The sequence below is a fragment of the Caretta caretta genome, chromosome 11, assembly GCF_965140235.1.
Source record: "Caretta caretta isolate rCarCar2 chromosome 11, rCarCar1.hap1, whole genome shotgun sequence".
In the NCBI taxonomy this organism is placed as follows: domain Eukaryota; kingdom Metazoa; phylum Chordata; order Testudines; family Cheloniidae; genus Caretta; species Caretta caretta.
In genome coordinates, this window is record NC_134216.1 from 47,124,669 (window position 1) to 47,143,974 (window position 19,306).

A 19,306-nucleotide genomic window follows, 5' to 3' on the forward strand; every position below is an offset into this window, starting at 1 on the left:
ATAAAATATAGCACTCTACAAAATCAATGCATCCCATATTAATGAATTAAAAATTGGTTTACTGATAGATCACAAAAAGCAATTGTAAATTGGAAATAGTCATTACATGGAGGGTTTTCTAGTGAAGTCCCACAAGGTTCTATTCTCAGATAAATATATTTATCAATGATACGGATGAAAATACAAAATTATCGCTCATACAATTTTCTTATAACAAAAAAGTTGGTGGAGCAATAAATAACGATGGGGACAGATTGGTTATACAGTCTGACGTAGATCACTTGGTTAAGATGCCAAATGCAAGTTCATACATGTAAGAAGAAAGAATATAGGTCATACTTATAAGATGGAGGATCCTGTCCTGGAAAGCAATAACTCTGAAAAGGACTTGAGAGTTATGGCAGAGAACCAGTTGAACATGAGCTTCCTCATTCAATACTGTAGCAAAAAGGGTGAATGTGATCTTTGGATGTATAATCAGGAGAATACCAAGTAGGATTAGGAAGATACTACATCTGAATACACTATTTATGAGATCATAATTGGAATACTGTGTCCAAGTCTGGCCCATCATTTCAAAAAGGATGTTCACAAATTGGAAAGCTTCAGATAAGAAAAAGCCTTAGAGTGAAAGACTAAAGGACAGGGGTGGGCAAACTTTTTGGCCCGAGGGCCACATCTGGATATGGAAATTGTATGGTGGGTCATGAATGCTCACAAAATTGGGGTTGGGGTTCAGGAGGGGGTGAGGGCTCTGGCTGGGGGTGCGGGCTCTGCGGTGGGGCCAGAAAAGAGGGGCTCTGGTCTGGGGCAGAGGGTTGAGGTGGGGGGGTGAGGGCTTTGGCTGGGTGTGCGGGTTCTGGGGTGGAGCTGGAGATGGGGGATTGGGATGCAGGAGGATGCTCCGGGCTGGGACTGAGGAGTTCGGAGGGCAGGAGGGGGATCAGGGATTTGGGGCATGGGAGAGGCTCAGGGGTGTAGGCTCCAGGTGGCACTTACCTCAAGCAGCTCCTGAAAGCAGTGGCATGTCCCCCCTCCGGCTCCTACACGGGGGCAGCGCCTGCAGACAGGGCAGTGTGCAGAGTCCCCTGGCTGCCCTTAAATGTAGGAGCCAGAGGGGGGACATGCCACTGCTTCCAGAAGCCGCAGCTCGCACTCACAGAGTGGCCCCCAACCCCCTCCCCAGCGGGAGCTCAAGTGCTGGCTTAAATCAGCTGGTGGGCCGGATGTGGCCCGCGGGCAATAGTTTTCTCACCCCTGCTAAAGAAGCTCAATCAGTTTAGGATATCTAAGTGGTGGCTTGATCTGGTTTACTAGTCCTGGCATGGGGAATAGATTTCTGATAGTAAATGGCTTTTTAATCTGCAGAAAAAGATCCAGTGGTTGGAAGCTGAAGCTAGACAAATTCAGACAAGAAATAAGGCCCTGTTTTGCAATAGCGAGGATATTGAAACAACTTACTCAGTGATGTGGTAAATTCTCTATTGCTTGAAGTCTTAAAATCAGGGCTGGATGTTTTTCTAAAAGATATGCTATACCTCAAGCAGAGGCTATAGGCTTGAAGCAGAAATTATTGGATGAGGTTCTTTGACCTGTTTTATGCAGGAGAGCAGATTAGATCATTATAATGGTCCCTTCTGGCTTTAAAATCTATGAATATTTTATTAGCTACATTACTACTGAAAGAAGTTGCACACATTATATCGGAGGGTCAACCCTGTAGTTAAGGTTGTAACTAGTTTCCTATTAATATGCCTGAATTTTTACCCTTAATCAACATGATATGGGAGGTTAAAAAACCTATAAAGTTTCCAAAAAAATCAAAATTTTTAATTTTGGGGGCGGGCGGGGAGAAAATGACTTATCTGCATAACAGGATGGTCTAGAGACTCTACATTTGTTTTATTTTTCTATTCTCAATGAGAACTTGAGTGTTCAGGGAAAGTTACATTATTTATTTGAATTGATTATTTATTATGGTATTTTGAAATGAACTCCAAACTTTCTATGGCCCACCTCTGAGCCATCATACTCCTCCTGAGTTTAAGCAACTTTGTAAATCCTTAGTAGGGCCAGCTAGGTTAAAGGACACAGCAGAATTGTCTATGTTAAAGTTCAGAAAGAAGTACAAAGGCAAAGCAGTGTAATGGGGGTGAGGGTAGAACTTTGAATTGCTAAACTTTGTACCTGTCACTGCTTCATAATGACAAGGGCTCCAATCCAAAGTCCTTCCCATCTGCCAAAACATGCTTCGTGGTCTAGCATGAAAAAGTGCTACATTTACTTTCCTAGCCTTCCTTCATTCACATAGTGCATCTGCGACCCTGTGTCTCACCTTGTATAGGGACCCACAAAACCTACCACCAGATCTGTGTGCAAATTGCCATGCCCAAGGCCAGTTTGATTTAATCCTGGATTGTCACATTGCAGGCAGGTAGGAAATTAGTGAAGGACAAATATCAATACTCAGTGAAGACCTATACTGGCTGACCAGCAGTAACACTGTTGGTCCTCTGGAAGCAGCCTCAACCAAGGCATTCCTGGTCAGGATCGTACAGAAATGTTGCCTATTAAAACCTTCTATATGGCTATGGAGAAAATGCAGTATGAGATGCTGCCACCTTTGAGGACTGAGTGCATTGCTCTGCTCATTAGGCAGATAGAGAGAGAAAGAAGCAGCTTTTAGAAGCGCAGAACAGGGAATCGCTCTTATGGAGTTTGAGTTGGGTACACTTTTAGTTTTACTACACAAGTCCTTTCGTTATATGATTAAACCATTTAATTGTGCTGTAACATGTAAAATGGTAGAAAAAATAAGAAAGGAGCTACATAAATAATGCTGATTCTTTAAATATGTACAGTTGTTTTGAAAAGTCTCCAGGGGATCAAGAATTCACATGATGACCCTATCTGAAACAGCATTTTTCCTTTTCAGATTTGATTAGATAGCATGCATATTTCTTTTTTTATTGGAAAGAGTTGTTTGACAAGAATACAGTTACTATATTAAGTGAACTGAAATGCTTTAAAAATTAAAACAGTTTGTGTCTCGACTAGTAGACTATATAAGTATTGTAAGCATAACTACTAATAACTTCAAGAGTGAATTGAAAGGTTTGGAGTTCAGATTCCCGGAGGTTTGTGTTTGTCTGCAGCAGTCCCCGATTCAGCATGCTTAAAAGTTAAGCACTGGCTTACGTACCCTTATTGAATTCAGGCCTTAGGTAATAGTAATGGCAACAGGAGGAGGAGGAGGTACACAAAACCCAGAATACATAAACTCAAGTCACGACAGAAGTGAAACTGTGAAATATTAAAACAATGGTGTTCTAAAATTTGCTTGTGATTTGATTATCCACAGTGTTCTGTTTGTGATTTAGGATCTTCCAGATTTTTGTATTTATTTTAAATTAAATTTCAGTCACTGAATCTATTCTTGTTGACTGTTTGCTGAAATTTTAATGCCAGTTCTGTGATTAACTGACACTGGGTTTTCTCAGTCAGATTTTAGCTATATTTATCTAAATATAAAAACAATGCACCAAAATCAGCCGTGGTGTAAATGCATGCAACTCCATTGATTGCAGTGGAGCCATGGGCTCATATCAGGGACAGGTTTGGCTCTGTGAGTCAGAAGGGAAATAATAAATTTAAGAGAACACGTTATGTACCTGCATGCATAAGTTTTCTTTTAAAATTGTGAAGTTATTTTTTCCTTTTAAATTACAGCTTTGTGTATATTCCCAAGGGTTCAAAAATACATTTAACTTGATGCTTTCTAGAGCATTTTGAGACAGACATTATGTATCCAGCAGACTCCATTTGTAAGTGATGAGGTATAAACTCCTATCATAAATTAGTGAAAATAAACATGTTTCAAAGATATTTTGTAAAAAGCTTTTACTTACTTGCTTTTTAATCTTGCAGTGCTGCTTTATGACCTAAGTGTAGATGTAAGCAGAAAAACAAACATTCCTGCAAGATTTTACTTTTCTTCTAATGGAACATCAGATATGGTCTCAGGAAGTATGCAGATTTACAACAGCAATGTTACCTGCAAAAGTCATCCAGCATTTTTGAAGGTAATGTAATCTTTAGTATCTACTTTGTTTCATACAGTAATATTGTCATATGTGTAAGGGGTATCTACCTACTTTAAAAAAAGGTTTTACATAGTCTCCTATTTATGTTACCCTCACAGAAATTAAAAATGTCTGTCCTAGCAGATCATAATCTTGTCCATTAAGTAAATGTTGAATTTCCCCCCACAACCCTGCCTCTCCACCCTTTGCTGCTTAAGAGATAAGTCAACATGACTCTCTTGACTTTTCTAAGTGTGTGCCAGTATTATTAATCTTGGCAGGAATGTGTACCTATTAACATTATGCAGATGTCTCCACTAGGAGAATATAGTTCCTATATTTGGGATGCTAGTAGGATTTAAAAAAATCTTGGTAATTTATTTTTTGCCAATTTGACCCTATTGTCGGGAAGAGAGAGTGAGAGACAGATGGCAAACTTTGTGGCTACTGAGAAGATATTGCATAGATTCACTATAGGTGCAAGAGAATCATATATGTCCACGTCTTATCAGTAGTGCTGAGCTGACTCAACAAGTTACTGAAATAGTGTATTAAGGCAGACTGGGATTTAGGGGTGTTCTGGTAAAATTTTGTGGGCCACTCTCCAGTTTGATTTTGGCCTAATATTTTTGTTTACACATTTTTAATTTTTTTGGTAACGTTTTCAAATTGAACTTTAATTATTAACTAACTTGGCCAAACTCATCCGTGGTGATACCAGCGGAGTTACACACAGGATAAATTTGACCCACTAATGTCTACATTGATTTTGTTTTTTCCTTTTAATATACATATGTTGGTGTATCCTGACTCAGCTTTCAATATCTACCTAATGTTTGCCTACATTTAAATAATTTGTATGATTTACATATGTAAATAATTTTGCATGGATGGCAATAGGAGTAGCTGCTTCCTAGCTGCTGCAGCATACAGCACTCCTACTACTCTTAGTAAGGGGGAAAGAAAGGGAGCACTAGGCTGTGCATCAACACTTGCAGAATCTAATTGGCTGATCTCTCCCATTCTTCCACCTTCTGGGAAAGAGCAGCCTATCAAAGGAGAATTCTCCATAGGTGAGGGTTCTCCTGACAGAACCATAGCAGCGTCTGGGAATAACTGTACAGTAACGGGTCCATACGCCTCCATAGGAAGTGGGAGCCACATCACCAGGAGATCAGAGGTTGCCTGTATAGATCCATGTGGTAGCTTATAAGGCTTCTGGACCCAGGTCTTTAGGCAGGAGTGAGCAGAAGCACAGATTAGTGCTCAGGTGGTGATACATAAATCAAGACTAGGCCAAGCTTAGTGAGACTAGTGGTAATCATCATCAGCTGATCATCTGGCTGGTCCCAAAGCCCAGAGAAAGGGCTGTGCCCACCAGCCAAAAGCCTGGTTGCCCAGTGGTGTATTGCAGATCTGCATTTAGAATAGTTTATTTTCTATATATAATTGCATGAAGATAAAGGTTTCTTTAGGCAAGATCTACATGGGAATTTTGTGGGTGGTGCAACATTGATAACTATATTTTAATGTTTAGTCCTACCTTTGCATTGGTCCAGATTCTGCCAACCTTACTAACACTGAATAGTACTTTATTTCTCAAGTAGATCTGTTGAATTCAGTGGATCTGGTCCTATTCAGTGTACATAAGAGTGGCGTACTCTAGTCCATTGGTAATAGCACACATGTGACATGACGTCACAGGACTCTTAGTCTATGGAATACAATATGCTCTGGATACGTATGCATTGTCTGGTTTTGTGAAGTGCTGTGATGTTGTTTTATCCTCAGGTTAACATAGAGAAGCCTAAAGGTGATTTAAGATTTATATTAAAACTTTTCACAGTTGCCACATTTCAGTTAAAACAAGTAATGGAAATTCTGCTGATAAACTATACATGGTATAGTACCATGCACGCTTATTTTGTCATTTAATTTGTGATTATATATAATTGAGCTCATGTAAACTTTTCCCATATAACTCCATTTTCTTTTAAATTTAGTAGTAATATTAAGACTGCCCCGCATCACCTGAGGGCTTGTCTATACTACCCGCTGGTTCGGTGGGCAGCGATCAATCCAGCGGTGGTTAATTTATCGTGTCTAGTCTAGACGTGATAAATCTACCGCCGAGAGCTCTCCCATCGAATCCGGTACTCCACTGGAGCCAGAGGTGTAGGCGGAGTCGATGGGGGAGCGTCAGCAGTCAACTCACCGCAGTGAGTAGATCTGAGTACGTCGACTTCAGCTATGTTGATCACATAGCTGAAGTTGCGTAACTTAGATTGATTTCCACCCTGCTCCCAGCGTAGACCAGGCCTTAGTCTTCTATACCCGTAAGAAGCTGTTAAAGTTAACTAAGTGTGAATGTCTCTCAAGTACAGTCCTTACGGCAAAGCATGTACATTTTATATATTTTGAGGAAAGAATAATTAACAGCTAATTAATATAATGAAAGTAATATACACCAGATGCAGAGAAGACCTTGTAGAAAATTATTGTGAATTAGATAACATGTGATTTGGTCAAAGCAAGCTTGTAGATAAGAATTAAAGCAGTGGACATGTGGAGGGACAATCAGTGGCTGTCTATCTCATATACCTAGGGAATAATTTAATCAAGTTTGCTATTGTAAAACTCAGTGTTTCAAGCTGTTCAGTTTTCACAAGTGCATAACTTGGGATTTGGGCTTTGATTTGTAGCATTCCTACACGGTCAGAGTTTAATTTTGAAATTATGATTTATTGAGCAGTTTAATCATCTTAATGCAGAGTACAAAATATAAACCCCTCTCTCCGTCCCAGCTCCATATACTATTTATGTGTACTAGCAGAGCCTTTTTAGACTTCACAGAAATACCTGATCCACTGTGCCTGTCTGGGTTTGTCCCATTTGTCCATTGCCCTTCTGTCTCACCTACCCTTACTTGTAAGATGCAAAATTACTAAACTGTGACCATAAATATTTTAAAATAAAACAATCAACCTGGTGACAAAGAAACTTCTGTTGGGTCTTCAACCAAATAAAGTTTCAATAAACAATTGTTGTTTAATCATAAAATACACTCTTCAGTTAGGAATTGACTGCTCTCATCATTGTTACTGAAAATTAGCACAGAAGTCATGGAGAAATAGGGAAGAAAAAAGTATATTGAAGGAAGAAGATTTCATTTCTGTGGTTTGGGAAGTGATTATATATGTGAAAATAGAGCTAAACTTGCAGTGTTTTCTTTATATACATGTCTGTTTTATATGATTAACTCATTAGGTTTCCAATTTTAATAGAAAGATGTAAGGGATATCCTGACTCCTATACACCTTGAAGCAACTTATCGTCTTGGGCATCATGTTCTAAGGAAAAGAAGTGTGGAAGAATTCCCACCACTTGAACCAGTTCTTCAGCAGAGGAAAGAAAAAGACACTATAAAAAACAAGGTTAAGATATGGATATTTTTGTCTCAACTTCAACAAAATGAATACACGTAAATCATTATTTAAAGCAAATTTCACACAGTGAAGTATAACTAAGGAATGCATTTTCTGAATTGGTGTCTAGATCTCATGGTGACAGAGACATTAAAAAATGCCTTGAGTTCGTTAAATAAACCAGTAGGCTAAAACTAGAATGCTAAGTTTTGTCTAAAGGATGTATTGCTTACAGAACATACGTCTAGTTTGTATTTTATATTTTTTACTCTAATGGTACATATGAAGTAGCACAGGATTATACTGAAGTATGTAATTATCTCTTATTAATTATATTCTATTATTGTTTTAGGTATTAGTACTAGACATTTTCTTAACAGTCTTCTAGTTTCACATGATCTGCTGAGTCAAATCCCAGTATGAACTGCATGTTAGATACCCAGTACGCTGCTTATATTTATACTCCATTATTTCAACAACGTTGATTAAGTATTTATTATCTGGAGCTACTCCCAAGTTTTCAAGCACAGTGATTGGAAAAACCATACATTACAGTACCATAACAAAGCTATTTCCTACCCCTTCTCCCTCCCCCAGGAGCAAAAGTCAAAGTGTTCTTATGATTTGTAATTGGTATAATTAAATAACATTATTCTGACTCCTCACCAGTCATAAGTTTCACAAATTCAAAATAAATTTGACAGCCAGAATTTTGAGACGCCTACAGGTTTCTTCTAACTCAACCAACGCACATCACTACTGTCAGAGAAACCTAATATCACATAGGCAATCTGTATTGAGATAAACCATGTAGCCTGGCTAGCTGCTGCCCTATGCTAGGAGACTGCAGAACGATCCCAGGAACTTCAGTCCCCTAAAATGCTTTGTCCTTGCATGTAGGAAAGTGATCAGGAACAGTCAGCATGAATTCACCAAGGGCAAGTCATGCCTGATTAATCTAATTGCCTTTTATAACGAGATAACTGGTTCTGTGGATGAAAGGAAAGCAGTGGACGTGTTGTTCCTTGACTTTAGCAAAGCTTTTGACACTGTCTCCCACGGTATTCTTGCCAGCAAGTTAAAGAAGTATGGGCTGGATGAATGGACTATAAGGTGGATAGAAAGCTGGCTAGATTGTCGGGCTCAACGGGTAGTGATTAATGGCTCCATGTCTAGTTGGTATCAAGTGGAGTGCCCCAAGGGTCAGTCCTGGGGCCGGTTTTGTTCAATATCTTCATAAATGATCTGGAGGATGGTGTGGATTGCACCCTCAGCAAATTTGCAGACGACACTAAACTGGGAGGAGAGGTAGATACGCTGGAGGGTAGGGATACAGAGGGACCTAGACAAATTAGAGGATTGGGTCAAAAGAAATCTGATGAGGTTCAACAAGGACAAGTACAGAGTCCTGCACTTAGGACGGAAGAATCCCATGCACCGCTACAGACTAGGGACCGAATGGCTCGGCAGCAGTTCTGAGAAAAGGACCAAGGGGTTACAGTGGACGAGAAGCTGGATATGATTCAACAGTGTGCCCTTGTTGCCAAGAAGGCCAATGGCATTTTGGGATGTATAAGTAGGGGCATTGCCAGCAGATCGAGGGACGTGATCGTTCCCCTCTATTCGACATTGGTGAGGCCTCGTCTGGAGTACTGTGTCCAGTTTTGGGCCCCACACTACAAGAAGGATGTGGAAAAATTGGAAAGAGTCCAGCGGAGGGCAACAAAAATGATTAGGGGGCTGGAACACATGAGTTATGAGGAGAGGCTGAGGGAACTGGGGATGTTTAGTCTACAGAAGAGAAGAATGAGGGGGGATTTGATAGCTGCTTTCAACTACCTGAAAGGGGGTTCCAAAGAGGATGACTCTAGACTGTTCTCAGTGGTAGAAGATGACAGAACAAGGAGTAATGGTCTCAAGTTGCAGTGGGGGAGATATAGGTTGGATATTAGGAAAAACTTTTTCACTAGGAGGGTGGTGAAACACTGGAATGCGTTACCTAGGGAGGTGGTAGAATGTCCTTCCTTAGAAGTTTTTAAGGTTAGGCTTGACAAAGCCCTGGCTGGGATGATTTAATTGGAGATTGGTCCTGCTTTGAGCAGGGGCTTGGACTAGATGACCTCCTGAGGTCTCTTCCAACCCTGATATTCTATGATTCTACCTTTTAGAATTGGCTGATTGTATCTCTGTTGGCCCAAGAATGAGACACTTAGGATGAGACAGAATGCTTTGTCTGTTAACCTATGTACACTGCATGTGGCCAGAGAAATGGCAAGTCACCACCTGATTTAGCTCCTCCTTCAGTAGCAAGGGCTATTGGGCACTCATGGTGCTTAGATAATAACATGGTGATACATGCCTTAGAATTATGTTGTACCTGTTACTGTGTTCATACTGTTTTGAAATATTTCCACTTTTATCGTCTCTTTACAGATGGTTTTTGCAAGATTTTGTTCCAGAGAAAACTGTTCTGCTGACTTGAAAGTTTCTGGAAAACTTGCATTTTCAAAGTAAGTACAATATGACTTCTGTCTGCTGAATGAGATTGAGTAGGGCTTTATTTATCTAATTTAGTTTTCCTTGCTATCTCGGTAAAATTAATTTGCAAAAGTAGGCTGAGTTCGCTAAGCAAACATTACATGAATAGAAGAAATTGGTTTCCAATTAAAGATAATTAAACAAACAACCTTTCAGGAAGTATAACAGTAATGTATTTTATACATAAGAACAGTTCTTTTTCAATTATACTCATAAGATATTATTCCCAAAAAAGGATTTTGTTGTTCATAAAAGAAAAATTTCTGAATTTCTAATTCAGATGTACTGAGATACATGTAACTCGCCGCACATCCAAAAGTTAGACCCCTTTTAACTGACAAGAATTAAACTGTTTCCATTGCTGTTATGACAGTACCATACTTGCAGTGTACAAAAGGAAATACTTCATTTTTGTGCTAGCAGATTGCTGTATTTACTATTTCGATTATGAAATAAGGAAAAAGAACTACTTACGAATATTCGCTGTGCAGTTTAACACTAATGATCGAGGCACGAGATGGTTGGGCATTATGTGTGGTTTGGATTCTTTTCCCCTAGATATACTAGCTTGCATTTTCCAAGATGAATTTCATTTTATAACTTTTTACCCATGTTCCTAATCTCTTTAGGTACTCTGTATTATTTCTTGGTCCACACAGGTGTTTGCAGCTCCTTCCAATTTGCTATCATCCTTAAATTTCATTATCATGCTAGACTATTAATTTTATTTAAATGTCATGACAGTTCATTAAGACTGGATCTCTGCAGAACTTAACACTCGTCCTCTGTGAGATACTATCATTACCCTTTATAGTCCTTCAGCTAGTTTTCAATTCACGTGACAGCATTCCTACCCAATGTGATTTAAATTCTTTTTTGGGTAAGATTTTAAAAGATCTGTTCATGCCATCTCCCTTCTCCTTTCCTCAAGTATAAGAACATAAAAATGGCCATACTGGGTCAGACCAATAGTTCACCTAACCCAGTATCCTGTCTTCACACAGTGACCAATGCCAGAAACTTCAGAGGGAATGAACAGAACAGGGCAATTATTGCATGATCCATCCCTGTTGTCCAGTCCCAGCATCAGGCAATCACACACTTAGGGGGACACGCAGCATGGGACTGAATCCATGACCATCTCTCTCACCACCAGTATTTGGTCCAATAAAAGATATTACCTCACCCATTTTGTCTCTCTAATATCCTGGGACTGACATGACTATACCAACACTGCATACATCTTGGATAATAGCCATCGATGGACCTATCCTCCATCAACTTATCTAATTCTTTTTTGAACGCAGTAATACTTTTGGCCTTCACAACATCCCTTGGCAATGAGTTCCACAGATTGACTGTGTGTGTTGTGAAGAAGTACTTCCTTTTGTTTGTTTTTGTTTTAAACCTGCTGCCTATCAGTTTCATTGTGTTTCATGATTAGAACCTGGCTTCAGTGTCTCCTTGCAAACCCTGAGGGCTGAGAAATTTTATCTTCTGCATATCCCTGATACAACATGAAACTAGCTGCCTGATTAAACGTAGTTTTGTTTTATGAATAGTCAGATTTTTAGAGGTCCTAATGAATTGAGCTGCTAGTTTCATCTTGTAAAACATCTTAAAATGGTACATAAATAATACTATAATCATGTTATTTTGATTAATGACTCTTGCGTGATTCTGGGCACAAGTTTTTGAGCCTTCATGGATTTCAGAGCAAGATTCTTCTCCTTCCCTCAACCATTTTCTTAGGCTTTAAGATAGTACTGCTTAAAAAATTTTGCATTTTTCTAATGTAAAGGATTTGGAGTATTTTCACTAGCATTAATAGAAGTTAAGCAGGTTTATAAATACTATTACATTTTAGAGGAAGGAAATAGAGCACAAGAATTTGTACCATCTTTTTCAACCAAAATAAATAGGGTACATATCTTGATAAAGTGTGAAATATCACCTTAAATTACTTTTTGCCTTAGTATCTTGATTAAAAACTGGTTAGCTGTGAAGCATTAATTTATTCTGTCTAGACAGAGTACATTCATTATCCAGGAACAATAAAGCAAATGCCCTTTTTAAAAAAAAAAAAAAAAGACAAGTATCTCCTCAATGAATGGAAATGTACAGGGGTGGTCACTGAAATACTTCACTTGAGTCTTATCCTTTACTTCTTGGGTTATGGTTCAGCATGTATGCACGACCTTGTTCTGTTTCTATTGCTTAGATTCTGGTCTGCTCTATACATTTCAGATATGCATTATACATGGTTTTAATGAAGAATGAAATATGATTACCAGGGAAAAGCTCTAGTTCAGCTTTGTCACACTCCCAGATGTGCACCTGGTGCTTTATGGTACTTACGAACTAAGCTGGCGGGCACCTTGTTAATGAATCAAGTTGCAGTAAAATGTATACCAGAAAAGAGTAGAATAGCAATTATGTAAATGTGGTAAAATAACTTAAAAAGGTAAAGTGAAGTAGAAATCCAGCGACTGAAATGTTAACACTGTGTTTCTCTTTAATTTGATGTTGTCTTGGAACCTAGCTGCTTATGCAGTGCTTTCACCTTCTGTTGCTTGTCTAAGTGCCAACTTCTTTCCCAAAGGTGTTCAGTGACTAATGTTTGGTTTCAAGCCAGAATATTTGATAAAGGCCTATTTCTAGGCAGCTCTTCTACAAGTCTTAATTAAACTTTAATGTCAAACTGAAGTTTACTTTTAGAACCTCTTAGGTACCTTCACTTGTAAAATGATTATAGAACAGTGGGTAGAACATAAAATAGCATGTTCACTCACCTTCCTGTCATCCTGTTTCACATGAACTCAGTCCCATACCTCAATTGAAAGCTGAAGACTGCAGCCTTATGTGGCACATAGGGATATAAATGCAAGGCTTTAATCATAAACATTTCCCTGTGTTTAAAAATTAATAGTGCAGATCTCAATAGCAGGCAGAGGAAAAACCCAAACTAGTGAGACCAGAAACTCTCAACCATACATAAACATTACAATTGATGTACATATTTATTGCCCTGTTGGAATGTTCCTTAATAAATTCAGTCAATATATCCACCCTCATTCTAATGTTCTCCATTCTGGGTGACATTCTCCTCTGTGCGGAGGGCCTGCCAAGCCTTAACTTGAGGGCTTAAGTGGTTGCGTAAGCCTCATGTGGCTCCTCTGCACAGGAGTAACTTCCCCTCAGAGATGCTGAAGCAGGAGGACACTCTTCTACATCTCTGTCTGGGACAAGACCTAGCAGAAGAGTAAGCACCATTCCTTACTTAGTCATGCATCTCTGAACTAGCACTCCAATGACTCAGACCCTAAAAAGTGCAATGCAAATGAAACATTATGGTGGATTGACTACTGTTGAAATATTGGAAGATTGAGTTGCCTTCAGCTAGAAGAATGAGCCAAATACCTATTTCACCAACAACCTCCAGTTGGGCTTTTGCAAATACCTTACTACACTGAAATCAAAGAAAGGGTTTCGCTTTTTTTTTTTTCTTTCCTTTCTCCAGACGCTCTCCTTTTTACTGAGGTCACTTGTCTCTGTACATGCCATACATATCACTGGTTTTCTCATACAGTATAACATTTTAAATATATTCCTTATTTTTATAGACTTCATGAAAAGAAAACATATCTTTCAGTTGGAAGTATGAAGACTTTACTCTTGAATATATCACTAAGCAATGCTGGAGATGATGCATATGAAACTGCCCTCCACATCCAACTCCCTAAAGGTCTTTATTTTGTCAGAGTTCTAGAACAGGTAAGAATTGAAATTCTAGGTCGTCATAATCCCTTGACCGTTCTCACATTACCTGGACAGACTGTACAGCTATGTCTACACTACAGCTTAGAGCAAGCTTCTCAGCCGTGGTAGACAGACTCATGCTAGTGGGGTTAACACAAGCACGCTAAATATAGGTGTGTGGATGCTGTGGCACAAGTGGAGGCTCAAGTTACCCACTTGAGCTCAGACCCATGGGGTAGAGTTGACAGAAAACCTCTATGTAGAGAAAGCTGACAACACTCCAGATTTTCTGCTTAAAACTTTAGTTAATCCATCCACAGAGTGGGCACAGTTTAATCAAGTTGGCCGCATTTTTTATTTAATAGTAAAGTATTGAAGTAAATGAACAAAAGTAATGACTTCTAAATGTATTTGGAAATACTAGTATTTAATCTCCCTCATAGATTAAAACCCTACTAAATTCATGTCTGTGAAAAATCTGGTCTCCTCCATGAAATCTGCTAGGGAGGGACAGGGCTGGGGGCACCCTACCACAGGGGAGGGACCCCTACTACAGGGGAGGGCAAACGGCCCGCGGGCTGGATCCAGCCCATCAGGGCTTTCAGTCCGGCCCGCAGGATTGCCAGCCCCGTGGCGCAGTGGGGCTAATGCAGGCTCCCTGCCTGCCCTGGCCCCACGCCACTCCCAGAAGTGGCCGGCACCACATCCTGCAGCCCCTGGGGGAGAGGTGGGGGGCGGGAGAGGGCTCTGTGCGCTGCCCTCACCTGCAGGCACCACCCCCTGCAGCTCCCATTGGCCGGGAACAGGGAACCACGGCCAATGGGAACTTCAGGGGTGGTACCCACAGGCAAGGGAAGCGCGCGGCAGAGCCGCTTGCCCCGCCCCATCCCCAGGAGCCACTGCCGGACATGCTGGCCACTTCTGGGAGCAGCGTAAGTCCAGGGCAGGCAGGGAGCCTGCCTTAGCCCCGCTGCACGCCGCTGCCACCCCGGAGCCACTCGAAGTAAGCGGTTCTGGGCCAGAGCCCGCACCCTGAACCCCTCCTGTGCCCTGCACCCTAACCTCCTGCTGCACCCCCCCAGCACCCGAACCCCCTTCCCTGAGCCCCTTCATGCACTCGCACACTCCCTCCCGCACCCCAACCCCCTGCCCCAGGTCTACATTCATGGCCCTGCATACAATTTCCCCACCCAGATGTGGCCCTCAGGTCAAAAAGTTTGCCCACCCCTGCCCTACCATGTGCTGGGCTCCTGGCTCCTAGCCCTGGCGGGGTTGGGGAGGGAAGGGACTTCCTCTTCACCTGCGACAGCCACTCCCAGGGCTGGGTCAGACCCACCTTTAGGAACATCCCCCAACTGCAGAAAGCTCCACAGCCTTGGCCCACTTCCTGCCCCCATTGCTCTCCAGCCATGGGGGGAGGGATCATTGCACAGTGAGCAGCCACAGAGATTCTTGCTGCTGGAGAAGGGTCCTAGAGGTGGGTTTGACCCGGCCACGGGAGTGGCCCCTGCAAGAGAAGAAGTCCTATCCCTCCCCAGCCCCGCCAGGACTAGCACCTTGACCCTGGTGTACAGTTGGAGCCCCCAGCTGGAGCACCCCAGCCAGCAGCCCTGGAACCAGGAGGGCCAGGGGACTTTTTAACATGAACGAAGTTTGTAGGGCAGGAGACGGTATTGCCCCCCCAAAACTGCACTCCTTGGGCAGGCGCAGAGCCCCTGGTGGCGCCATTCCGTGTCTGCCCAAGGCTTGCAGTTTGGAGGGCAGTGCTGCCCCAACCCCAAAACTATGCCTATGTTAAAAAGTGGGGGGCATGCCCCCCCGTTCCAGCACTGGTGACACTTCTACAAAGGTTCCAAGAACCCTTGCTCCCAGCCCTGCTCCCTCTGGCTCTAGGCTCAGCACGTGGGAGTTGAAGGGGCCTTGGACCGGCTGTGTGTGTTTGCGGGGGACCAGAGCTCCCCTTGACCACACAGCCCTGGATGGTCACCCACCCGTAAGGCCAGCCCTGCCTCCCCAAAAAATGATGACAGCCCCCCATACCATGTGACCCTCACATCTGTGCTGCTTGCTGCCCAGCTCTGAAGGCAGTGCCTCCCATCAGCAGCAGTGCAGAAGTAAGGGTGGCAATACTGCAACCCCCTTACAATAGCCTTGCGATCCTCCCACAACCTTCTTTTGGGTCGGAACCAACACCATGAAATTTCAGATTTAAATATCTGAAATGGTGCAAGTGATGATTTTTAAAATTCCATGACCATAAAATAAAATGGACCTTTAATTGGGTAAGTCCCTACTCATAGTATCATAGAAATATAGGGCTGGGAAGGGACTTCAAGAGATAATCTGGTCCAGTGGTTTTCAACCTTGGGTCCACAAACTATATCAGCGAAAGGTTATCGTTATCACAGAACAGTAGCTTTCAACCTGCAGTCCACCACCCCCTGGGGTCAGCAGATGATGTTTAAGATTTCCAAAGGAGTCCACACCACCAGTCAAAATTCTCAGGGGTCTGCAAATGAAAAAGGGTTGAAAACCACTGGGCTAATGCATCCCTCCACATCGAGGCAGGATTAAGTATACATAAACCATCCCTGATAGATATTTGTCTATCCTGTTCTCCTGTTTTTAAAAACCTGCGGGGACTGATCCTGTGAGCTGTTCTCAGGAGGTACAGCGCACCTATTGGATCAGGAGCTGCTGGTTTTTTTTTTTTGTTTTTTTTTAAGAAAGCTGGAGGCTAATTATAATCTTGCGAAGGAGACAAATTCTTTCCCTCTAAATTTTTTTTTTATTAAAGAATTTACTTCTAAGATGTTTATACTGGACTTCTTATCTTTGAGAGGGTAATTTTAGACAAATAGGCTGACAGTCTACTTGCAAAGTCAACTCATTAACAAACAGAATATTAAGAGGTAATTTGATTGGGTGCAAGGAATTGAGCAATATGGGCTCATTGGACTAGTCAACTAGTAGCAGCAGAAATATTTTGTAAATTCCCACTGATGTTCGCTGAAGTAGTAAATACTCCAAGTGAAATTTTATGGCATATACGTAGCTTGAAATTTCTGAAATAACTTTGCTAAATGGTCATTAGATTCATCACTTAAGTGTTACTGTTTTTTCATTCTCTAATTTTAGGAAGAAACACAGATACATTGTAAAATAGCCGATAATGAAGCTCATGCAATGAGACTTTACTGCAGTGTTGGGTATTTATATGTAGATCATCTGTCAAAGGTAAAATAAATCTGAAATTGTTAATCTTTAAAACTACATCTTGTTTTATGAGTAAATGCTTAAAATGTATGACTTGGAAGGGGAAACTTTATATTACACACTCTACATAATGTCTGCTAAAGCTAGAATGACAATGTTCAACAAATAAATTATTGCTCACCTTCTTCCTCTCTATACCATATTCACCATCATGATAATTGAGAACCTGAGCTTCTCATAATCATAGTTTTGAAGTGGCACAGGTCTAGGAATAGTTTATTAAGAGTTAACATTTTGTCAGATTTCGCATGGCATCCCATTTCATTTTGCTTTACTTCATTGAGGACACTATCCGCATTATTGCATTTATGGGAGGGTCTGAGTTTCTGTTAACAAGTCAAAGCTAAATATCACACTGAGTCTCCAAGGACAAGATATACACAACATAATGTGTGTATTGCACCTAAATCGACACTTTGTAGGTATGCCAGTGGTTTTCTTTAAAATCATTATAATAAAAATCCTTCATTCCGTTATAAGAAATTAGCCTTCTATAGTTTATTGGAAACAATGCATTCAAATCAAATTGTAATAAGTAATGTGTCAAGAACAGGCATACCATACATACTGTAATCTTGCTCCCTTTATGGTGAACTGTACCAAGGAAGTCATTGAAATGTTACTTTTCTAGTTTTATTCTTTTAACTGATATTGATGTGACGTTACCATGTGTTTAAAAAAAGGATTTTAACAATCAGAAAACGATTTACTTAATCCAAAGATTCAAGAGCATCTCTGTTTTCAGTTACAAAGAGCATGAGGGGTATTTGTGTTTAGAAGCTTAGAGACAAAGTAGTTTATTTAGTCAGTATGCCTCTTGTGCTGAATTCACTACACCTTCTGTGCTTCTACCAACATAGTTGGCACCACGTTTTTCTTTCTGAGTAACTCCTTGCCTGCTAACTAGGGTTTAGTTGACTTGTTTCTAGCTGTAAGTGTTGGAATCTTCATCTGCACACAGATGTTAGAGCCTTTCTGTAAATAGGCCTGTAAGGGCTATTCTGTGGGGGAAAAGTGGTCACTACCTTATTTTTTATTTAGCATCAGCAGCATGCCAGGTATTTGAGACAGACAACACAGTCCCTGCCCTGAAGAGCTTAGTTTTTTAGGTACAAATCATTTCAAGATTAAGTCTGTTCTGCTCAGGGGCAGCTTTAGGCATATTCTACATGAGGGAGTACCGGGGGCCACTATGACAACTCTCTCCCTTCTTTACTAATCTTCAAACATAAAGGTTCCAAAAGGGTGTTTGTTTCCTTTAACATGTGTTCTCTCGTTAGCACAAATGTTGGATTTCATATGTCCCAGAATCTTCATTCATTTCAGTTCATTTAAAGCACTGTTCATTTAAGTCTGGGGTACTTCTAAAGACTGAGGCTGTGCTGTGCCTCTTGCACAGAGCCTGCAGCCCAGGATGAGCAGGGACTAAAGGTGGCTATAATCTGTTTTTGCATAGTCTTGGTTTTGGGCTGCTCCAAGAACTGGAGTGGCCCCCAGTATAATTTAGTTATGGCCGTCACCAGCTGCCTCTGGGCGTAGAATCTCTGCAGTACTGTATTCTGGGAGCAAGGCAACAGAACGGTCTCTCCTACACTAGGGCTTACAAGGGGTCTGGAGGTGTCTTACTCAGTCCTTGTACCAGGGACCTCGCTGGATTGTGGCATTTTAGAATCCTTTAACCTGCTGTACAGAGGATAAAGGAAAGGACAGAATCTCATCCTTAGGTTGGGATTTTCAAAAGAGCTCAGCATTGGCCTACCTCTGCACCCACTGAAGCATCTGGGAGTTGTCCTGGGAACTTAAATGGGAGCAGAGTTAGATTAATGCTGAGTGCTTCTCAAAATTGCAGCCTGAAAGTTCTGCTGCAATTGGCCAAGCAGGACAGAGTATCCTTCAGGAAGCAGATCATATAGGGCAAGGGTTCTCAAACTTTTGCTTTCCAAGGCCCACCTGTGTGTCAACTGTTTTTCTGCATATACAAGCCAAGGCTGGCAGCAAGCAGGGCAGTTGCCTGAGCTCAGTTGCTCAGGCTTTTACATGCAGAAAAACAGTTGTTTTCTGCGGCTTTAGTGTTCTTCAGCCCCAAGCAGCAGGGCTCCAGGGCAGTGGGGCTCGGCAGACCCCCTGAAACCTATTTGCAGACCTCCACCAGGCCGCAGACCTCCACCAGGCCACAGACCCCTAGTTGAGAACTGCTGCTATAGGGGAGTGCATGTTAGAGGAAAT

The 19,306-nt window shown here is 41.3% G+C and overlaps 1 protein-coding gene across 1 annotated transcript in view; it reads left to right on the forward strand.

The window, feature by feature from the left end:
* Positions 1-19,306, forward strand: part of ITGA4 (integrin subunit alpha 4) — a 55,987-nt gene that overhangs the window by 26,646 nt on the left and 10,035 nt on the right. The window contains 5 exon segments of the mRNA XM_048869874.2: positions 3,928-4,082; positions 7,367-7,516; positions 9,941-10,017; positions 13,669-13,819; positions 16,943-17,041. Coding sequence (XP_048725831.2) covers positions 3,928-4,082; positions 7,367-7,516; positions 9,941-10,017; positions 13,669-13,819; positions 16,943-17,041 — 632 coding nt within the window.